We start from the raw sequence: 9,230 nt of genomic DNA, 5'->3' as shown, positions 1-9,230 counted from the left end.
ATTATAATAATTAAAATAAAAATAATTTATATAATTTTATATATTATATTAATTTTTATTAATTATTTTATAATTTTATTTTATATAAAAAATTTATTTTTTTAATTAATTATAATTAATATTTTAAAATTATTAAAAAAAAAAAAAATTTTTTTTAATAATTTTTATATAAATTAAAAATAATTTATTATATTTTTATTTAATTAAAATATTAATATATTATTTATTATAAATATATTATTAAAATATTATTTTTTTTTAAAATATAAAAATAAATTTTTTTTATTATTTATTAAAAATTATTTATTTAATAATAATAAAAAAGTTTTTTATTTAAGTTTTTTAAAAGTTAATAAAAATTATTATTATTTTAAAATTTTTAATAAAAATAATAAATATAAATATAAAAAATATTTTATTTAATAATTAATTAAATAAAATAAGGTTTTTAGTAAAAGAGTATTTAAAAGGTAGGGTACCTGTAGGTATAGGAGGGAAGCTTAGGCATTGCACTCGATGAAGTGTATATATTGGAGAAATACTGGAAGAAAGAAGTGCGCGGGTGGCAGATCGTTGAGATAGATTTTATGTTGATGTAGGAATGGGACTGGAGCTTGAGGTTGCCTTGCTCGTAGGCTACCTCTATTAGGGCAAAAGCTAGGGTCGGTCACGCTGTCTGCTTTGAATCCCCGGACAACTCCAAGACTGACCCGAAGAGTAGCCACAGATTCTTAAGGTGTTGTACATAGTTACATTCAATGTACTCTATGAATGCACACATACATCAGGTCTTGGAACCGGGACATTGGGAGAAGGAAGATCCATGCGCAATAAACACGCTGCAATATTCCTGCTACTGGGTAAGTTCCACTGCAATATTCATCATCGTGCCAAGCTTGTCTGCTCCCGCCTCCCAATTGACCAACTTGGCAGCGTACATGGGATCTCCAGCGCCCCCCTGCGCAACGAGCAACTCTCCAAATGTGGCCAACGGACAGCTCACTTGGTCCAGACACTTCTCATGCTCCCAGTCTTCCCCCGTGCGCGCTTCCCATATCGGCTTGCTCGATGGCAAAGGCAGGTTATAAAAGTCATCCATGCTGGAGCACTGCGCTCGATCTGTTTTGAGCGCGAACACGCGCGTGATGGCGAACCAAAGGCACCCAATCCTAATTTACACCTGAGTCAGCGCAAAGCTTTCATAGCGAGTCCCCAGATGGTGTTTCAACAGACCTGCGACGGGATTCGGCAAAGATCCAGTCATCCCAGGTTAAACTTGGGTTCGCAGCTTCAGTTTCCGAAATGACAAAATCGCCACCGATAAGGAGCTGCAGTTGCAGCTTCAGCTCCTGGTGACATCTTAGCCCATGTGTGAGAGAATCATCAAATAAAGGTACGGCGCACAATAAAGGTTTTCATCAAGTGCGCTCCACGTGAAGGAGTATCTTCGTCCTGGTCAATTATGGCCATGACAATGTAAATGGTTACCGCTTGAATGGCCTGTTGGAGCTCTGCTCGTGTGAAAGCATGTTTCTGGGACAGTCAGCCGACTCCGAGTTGCCATAATTGGATAAACAAGCGTGGCTTACACGATCGAGCAAGTGCTTCTGCTCGGCCTCGATAGTCCTCCAGAGAAAGGACCGCGTATCTGCCGTCCTGGATACAAACAGCTGGGCAATGCTCATACAGCTGGCTAGATTTTGCGGAACCCCGTCTTGGTGCCAGTACGGGTGAATAAACGGGGGGAACGTATGCCGTCGCAGCATCATATGCGGAAAGGCACTCACCATGCGCGAGATGATATTAGCCGCCTGCCGTGATGAGGGGTTCTCTTGGTTCAGCGGTGTCAGAGCCTTTGTGGCCCTCGCTTTTGCAATAATGTAGTCCGTTGATGAGATTAGGCTATTTATTTGGGCTGGCTTGCGTTGAGTCGTTGTTGGTTCCTGACTATCGGCCCATTCCACCACGCCACCAATGAAATCCTCAAAGGAATCTAACCCAACGTTGTTTGGATTGAGAAAACCATGGTCGATCTGGGTTTGAAAGTTTTGGGGGCTAGAATCACAGACATGCTGCGACAATTCCAGCCCTTGCCAATCCTGCTGACTAGTTACAGCAGCAGCTTCATTCAAGATGGGTACCGCCTCAGTGACACGGGCGTTAGAATCGTGTAGTGATACAGTCTGGAAATAACCATTTGGTTGATGCTGAGAGACGTAGATACATTCAAGGCTTTTCCGCTCACAGCGCGCACATTGCGGCGTAGCAAAGTTGCATTTGGCCTTGGACGAGTTGCACGCAACACAAGCTCTGGGCCGGCCCTTGCGCAGGTTTCGTGCTTTTTGGCAGTATTTGACGTGGCGGTTAAAGGAAGCTTCTTTTTGTTGTTGTCAAAAACTTGGCAGCAGGCTTCTGTGAGCTTTCCAGGCAGTTCTTACCTCGTGTAAATGACTTGTCGCAAAGTGGGCAGGTGTTGAAAAATACAGAAAGTTGTAGTTCTTCCATGGTCACGAATAATTATTAAATTGTCAATGCTACAACGCTTCTCATTTTCGATATAGATTGACTGATCAAGTCCAAGTTATAAATGGCATTTGTCATCTCTTGAGCCAGGTCCTATGGAACTCCGGAAATAGTGTCGTAACTCCGGTCCTCGACAAAGCCTACAGGTAGACACGGGGCAAGAAAATATTTTTGCAAAGAACAAGATTTTTCTGATTCTATATCAAAAGACCCTGGTATGGAGGAACTAGATTCTAAGGATTTAAGGCGCAGTTGGACATGTCATCCAAACGTCAAGCTGCCTCACCAAGGCAACACACCCTGTCGATTGGTAAATGTGCCCGTCTGCCCATCCTCCCCAGCCGTGGCCAACTGGACAATCCTTGTAGCTCCGACTTCTGGGCTCTCGCCTCTCTCATCAAACGAGGTCAGCCTGGTATTAATATAGCCGGGACACACGGCGTTGACTTTTCCGCCAACGTCGTCCAGGACGCGCGAGAAGTTAATGGCGAGCATGTTGACCGCTGCCTTGCTCGCGTCGTAAACTTTGTAGTCTATGCTGTACCACGCGGTTGTTTTATCAAGTGAAGTTTGCAAGCTGCCCATGATGCTGCTCACGAAAACAACCCGTGGAGGACTGCACTTGGCCTTGCGCAGCAGCGGGACGAGCCCTTCGGTCAGGACTCCGGTTCCAATGACATTGGTTGTAAAGGTGCTAGTGTATATATCCCACTTGTTCAGGGACTCGTCGTGATCGGAAGATATGCCGGCGTTGTTCACGAGCACATCGAGATAGCCGTAGTGGCGGTCGATGGTCGTAATGGCTTTCTCTATGGACTGCGCAGATGTGAGGTCCAGTTCGACAACAGAAGCTTTATGTCCGTCCTGGCGGAGCTCAGATGCAATCGCCTCGCCAACTTGGACATTTCGAACTCCAAGGAGAACGTGGTGTGCGTGTTTGCGTGCGAGAATTTCGGCTACGGCCCGGCCAATGCCCTGGGTTGAGCCAGTAATGAGGGTGAGAGGATGAGGCGGCATTTCGAATGTGCGGGAATAGGAGTTGAGACTTGGTGTTATCCTGTCTCTCCATCTCAATATTAAAAAAAAAGGATGGGGCCTATATATACATTTCAATCGGCCGTCAGCCTGGCCATGATTCATCATTCCGGCGGCAAACTTCTGCCGAAAACGGGTTTGCGTGTAATGGTCAGTTAGAACAGTTTTGACTCTGTAAACTTGATATCAATACCAAATGTAATGAGTTGTGGCAGAAAGAGTGACTCTTTTCTATGGCCAACTTGGCCGAGGTGGTGGCCGGCCAAGTTGGCCGACATGTACTTAGTGCGGAAAAGGTTGTTTCTTAGTCTCTATCAAAACTAGCCTCCACTTGCATGAAATACCCTCGTATATAGTATCTCTTGAAAGATCTAAAGATCTGGAGTTGTATGTTTAGTGCGAGGTCTGGGGAATTTGCTGACGTAGGCTCAATAGCTAACTAAGCACAGGAACATAGGTTCGGTAACTTCCCACTGTAATACGCGCCTGCTTGGTAATAAGCCCTCCACTAGTAAACCGCTTATAGCAAACGCTTATATGCGCTTTTGAGGCGGCGGCAACGAAGCATCGTCTAGGCGACAGTGCAACAGCGTCTTGGCCAAGTTAGTATACGGGAGCGGGCTAGTAGGATTAGAATGCTTCTGGGGGAATATAGGGAGAATTCAATAGAATTAAGTACCTGTTAGTATGTTTTCTAAGCTATATAGATCTAGCGTATATAAACACTAGATTAAACAGTAAAAGATAATTCATGCGATATATACTAGATAAATATACTTAAAAGGCTGGTTAAATGAAGAAAGGTATATACGTTGGTACTTTATGTTAGCTTAGGATATTATAGATAGTATTACTAAAGCAGTTACTTTTAAGAAAAAGGTATGTTAAATATGAAAACCCTTAGTAAATAATAGTAGAGGTTGCAATTGACGTTCGACCCGAACTCACAACCTTCTCATGGGACCAGACCCTAGGTTTGTTCTGTTTACATTTGATCCTTATTATAGAAGCCAGAGGCCGCCTTATAATTATAAACCTCAAACTATAGTCTATCCCTTAGCAATCTGTACTTACACTAACCTATAAGAGCCCGACTTCTTATAGCTATAGCATATCCTTTTACAAGACTAGCTATTACAGCTTGACTCACCCTCATATCTCAATTATAAATATAACCTCTGTAATAAAGCTCTAGTGCACATCCTGCCGAGCAAGATAAGATGCGTAATGGTCTCTAAATGTCTCCTCCAACGGCCGATACACAACACATAATTCCTCTTTGCTCCTCCTATTTTCTAAGTCGAAGTCAATCCCCAGATTCCCATCCGCCCATCGCTTGGACATATTCAGGAACGGTGCCGCCAAATAGACCAGCAACTTGGGCATCGCTCTCGCCGGTAATAACCTCGCCTGCTTGTGGAACGGGCGCACCAGCTCGGCCATAGCGAGCATGCTTGTTGACTTCGCGTGAGATACAATGTATCTCCCGTTCGCCTCAGTCTTCTCGCCCGCCGCAACGTGCGCAACTGCCAAGTCGCGTACGTCGACAATCGAATATGAGTAGTTTGGGATGCCATACCGGTCGGAGCCCTCATACATGTGCTCGAGCATGCGCAAAGATCCAGAGTCAGAGCCGCTTGATAGGGGAGGGCCGAGCACGAGACCTGGGCAGATGGCGACGAGATCCCAGCGGGGTTGGGACTGAGCGCTGGTGACACGCCAGGCCAGCCGCTCTGACTCTGCTTTGGAGTAGGCATAGGGATTATATGTTGGTGAGGCGGTTGTGTTCCAAACGGATTCAGTCAGAGTGTGCTCGGGGAGGGCATAGACTTCGGAACTGTCGCAATACATAGACACGACTGCGGTGTGTGATTAATATTGCTGTCTGGAAGCATTAAGGGATGTGTTGGGATAGTAGTGACTGAGGGACATACGGGAAGATGTGAGAACGACGCGTCGAACAGACTGTGTCTCATTGACTTCGTCAAGGACGTTCTGGGTTCCCTTAAGGGCTGGCTCAACAATTTCCTTCATCCCATTTTTGGTCTGTTGTGGCAAGATGAACGGCGAGGCAATATGATAGACAGTATCACAGTTATGCATAGCCTCTTTGAAGGAGCCTTGGACAAGCAGATCTGCTTCGAATAGGCGGAGTTTGCCTGGATGGGCGGCCTGCAGGTCCAGTAGGGGCTTGCACTTGTGCTGGTTCCTTAGGCTCCGTACTGTTGTGTGCACTATGTGGCCGTGCTCGAGAAGCTCCTTCACAACATAGAGACCGATGTAGCCTGTGCCGCCAGTGACAAGGGAGATGGACATGGTTGGCATAATAATTTGTTAGCTGACTTTTGGGATCTATGGTTCGCTGTCGCGTGCAGTGAGTATCTCTGGATTGATGAAAGAGCAAGAAATTGCAAGGATTTAAGTAATTTGTAAAAAGGCTAGAATATATGCTGTTGGGACGATATATTGGGACCCTGTGTTCTGTTATTATCCCTTCTTAAGACTTGTCAAGATTATCAGAATCACTAACCGCCAGCTATCATATTTATAAAAATTATTCGACTGATTACCCTACTTCAACCATTTCCCTATAAGTGTCCTCCCTAAGGTGTAACGTCATATAACTTACTGCACCGAACAAAACACGAGAAGCCGAGCGAAGTGAATCTGACGTGATACAGGCCCATCTTGTACAAATTCGAGCCCGCACTATTGGAGATTTGTCCGAGAAGGGAAGAAACGGGCGACGGGTGCAGCTGGTTCCACCCCGCTCCGCCTCTAAACTCTATTTGTCAAAGAGGGCAATGACTTTAGATCTTGCAAGTACTCGTACGACCGAATACATTAGTTCAATATATAGATTAAAAGAAGCGTTTCAAACTACATAGCGTCGGAACGTTTTCGTGTCCATGACAATGTATTCCAATTGGACACCTTCAAGTTCGGGCAGCCGCTCGAGAACCTTGCCTCACTTTTATCCATATATCCCGTAATTGTGAGAATATATTCATTCCACTGTAGTGCGAGTAGTAATGGTGTCTATATTATAATGATGGACTGCCTTAACGACAACCCGCCGTAGCCTCCTGCCGGTGTGCTGCTTTTTTCTCCTCTAAAGTTTGCCGTTAGAATATAGTGTCTAACCTGCAATACGCTACAATAGCGTAACCAGCGCCAGGCCCACGACTCAGGCTCTATCGTCAGCGGGGAGTTCAAGACCCTTGGGTGATGTACTATTGTATTGACGGCCTTGAGAAAGTCAATCAGCTGGCTCTAGAGTGCGGCCACAACAACCGGGACAAAATCACAGTTGCACTAGAGAAAATGGGCAACATCTATGAGGCGAAGGTCATGGCGTTCTTCGGCAAGCACCTGCACGATAATGAGGAAATCAGGTACATTTGTGACAGTACGGGCACTGTGACATGCAAGAGCAGGCAAGAGCAGGGCTCCAACCGGATGCGCATCTATCTCAAGGAGATATGTTTGCGAGAGCCTAGTCTGAGAGTGGGAGGGGCGCGCTAGAGAATGGAAAACGTAGTGTTGACCAAGGACGATAGGATGGCCTGATTATCATCCTTGATACCTGCCACTAGTTCACTGATAATGAGACTAACGCATGAGCCCCGGGGGGCTCCAGACCCTTTTGGCGTTGTAGCATATTCTTCGATTTCCTAGTACATCCAAGCCATGCGCCTCTCCAAGGAGGAGCCCAAGTGAACTTCGCTAAACCGAACCGAGGAGCCTCGCTCTGACACTTACCGCCAAGCGTACGTCTCGAAATACTTGAGTTAAGAAATTTTACTGTTAGGAAGGCAGTGTGAATTGGGTGGTTTTTGCAAGTTCATTGTAGTCAGAGCATCTACCATGTTCCCCTAGAATTGCCAGGGTCGATCTAATCTGTCATACAAGCGACGCTGAGGGAAAGAGAGAGAGCACGAGCCGAGAGCCCCCCCCCCCCCCCCAATACTCCAGCTTAGCTTAGTATTTTAAAATGTAAAGGCCATAGATAAACAATCTCGTTCCATTTTGACTAAGAGCTTACAACGTGAATGTACAGGTCAACCCTCTCCAAGAGGTACCAGTGGAAGCCCCAATAACGTTTGTAACCGCAACCTAACGCCTTAAGCCTATGTATAATTGTTTATTTATTTATTTATTTATTTTATTATTAACGTCCACTAAATAAACTAGTTATATAAGTCTTTATTTAAGCATTAAGATAGTAAAAGCTGCAGTTATTTAAATTTTATATTTACTATATTTTAATTTTATAAAAAAAATAAAAAAAAAATATTAATTTATATTTATAAAAAAAAAACTATAAAAATTTATTTTTTTTATTAATTTTTAAAATTTTTTATAGTTTTTATAATTTAAAAAATATATAAAATATATAATTTTAAATAAAAAGTTTTTTTTAAAAATATTTAAAAAAAAATATAATTATTTAATATTTTATAAAATATTTTTAAATTTTAAGTTTATTATATTTATAAATAGATTTTATATTATAATTAAATTTTTTATAATATTTTATAAAATTATTATATTTAAATTTTTTAATTAAAAGTTTATAAAAAATAAAATATAAAAAATAAAATTTAAATAATAATATAAAAATATTAAATTATTAAAATTTATAATATAATAAAAAATTATTATTTTAATAAATTTTTAATATTAATTTTTATTTTTTTTTTATTTATTTTTTAATATAAATAATTATAATATAATTATTTTTATATTTTAAAAATTTTAAATTTTTTTTAATTAATTTATTTACTTTTTTATTATTTAATATATTTTTATATTTAAATATTTATATTATTTTAATAATAATATATAATTATAGTTTTTTAATTATTTTTTTTAAGCTTATATATATATTTTATAATAATATTAATATAATTTTTAAAATTTTATTTATTATTATAAAATTATTTAAAAAAAAATATTTTTTTAATATTTAAGTTTAATATAATTTATAATTTAATAAATTTTATAGTTTTAAAAACTTTAATTATTTTTATATTATAAACTTTAATATTTATTAAATAATTATAAAATAAAATAAATTTATAATTATAAAATATAATAATATTTTATTTTATATTTTTTATTTAATTTTATAATTTATTTAAATATATTAAAAATATAATTTAAAGAAAGTTATTAAATAACTTAAAGTATTTTTTTATTATTTTAGCTTTAAATAAATTATAAAAGTTTAACTTTATTAAAACTATTTTATTATTTTTAATAAAAAAAAAATTTAATTATTTTATTAATTAAAAAAGCTATTTATTATAGTTTAATTATAAAAATTTTAAATAAAAGTTTTTTATTAATATATTTATTAATAAAATAATTTTTATTTAAGTTAATAAATTATATTAATATTTAAAGTTTTACTTAAGTAAATATTATAAATATTAATAAAATTTTAAATTTTTTATATATAATTATTATATTAATTATTTTTTAAATTAAAAAAATTATTTTAATTATTATTTTAAAAACTTTATTTATTTTTTTTATTAAATTAAAAATATTAATAATTATTTATTTAAAGGAGTAAAAAATATTTTATTTTTTATTTTTAAATTATTAAATCTTTATATTATATAAAGTTATTAAAATAATATAAATTATAATTATAAATATTATTA

The 9,230-nt window shown here is 38.3% G+C and overlaps 4 protein-coding genes across 4 annotated transcripts; 1 reads left to right on the top strand and 3 right to left on the bottom strand.

The window, feature by feature from the left end:
* Positions 1–853: 853 nt before the first annotated feature.
* TRIVIDRAFT_222459 (uncharacterized protein) lies at positions 854–2,505 on the bottom strand (the record flags this gene model as incomplete). Its single annotated transcript, XM_014100824.1, has 5 exons — positions 854–1,169; positions 1,234–1,349; positions 1,405–1,533; positions 1,590–2,377; positions 2,439–2,505. The coding sequence occupies 5 exons, from the start codon at positions 2,503–2,505 to the stop codon at positions 854–856; spliced, it is 1,416 nt and encodes a 471-aa protein (XP_013956299.1).
* A 300-nt stretch (positions 2,506–2,805) lies between these two features.
* On the bottom strand, positions 2,806–3,540 carry TRIVIDRAFT_222458 (uncharacterized protein; the record flags this gene model as incomplete). Its single annotated transcript, XM_014100823.1, has 1 exon — positions 2,806–3,540. One exon carries the CDS (start codon positions 3,538–3,540, stop codon positions 2,806–2,808), a length of 735 nt encoding a protein of 244 aa, XP_013956298.1.
* A 1,209-nt stretch (positions 3,541–4,749) lies between these two features.
* Positions 4,750–5,874, bottom strand: TRIVIDRAFT_222457 (uncharacterized protein; the record flags this gene model as incomplete). The annotated part of the gene is made up of 2 exons (XM_014100822.1): positions 4,750–5,417; positions 5,493–5,874. The coding sequence occupies 2 exons, from the start codon at positions 5,872–5,874 to the stop codon at positions 4,750–4,752; spliced, it is 1,050 nt and encodes a 349-aa protein (XP_013956297.1).
* A 909-nt stretch (positions 5,875–6,783) lies between these two features.
* Positions 6,784–7,005, top strand: TRIVIDRAFT_27622 (uncharacterized protein; the record flags this gene model as incomplete). The annotated part of the gene is made up of 1 exon (XM_014100821.1): positions 6,784–7,005. A coding segment is annotated over one exon (222 nt), but the record flags the coding sequence as incomplete, so codon positions are not given.
* Positions 7,006–9,230: the final 2,225 nt, after the last annotated feature.

The sequence above is a fragment of the Trichoderma virens genome (genome assembly GCF_000170995.1).
Source record: "Trichoderma virens Gv29-8 chromosome Unknown TRIVIscaffold_22, whole genome shotgun sequence".
In the NCBI taxonomy this organism is placed as follows: domain Eukaryota; kingdom Fungi; phylum Ascomycota; class Sordariomycetes; order Hypocreales; family Hypocreaceae; genus Trichoderma; species Trichoderma virens.
This window is presented reverse-complemented; position numbering and strand designations above follow the sequence as displayed.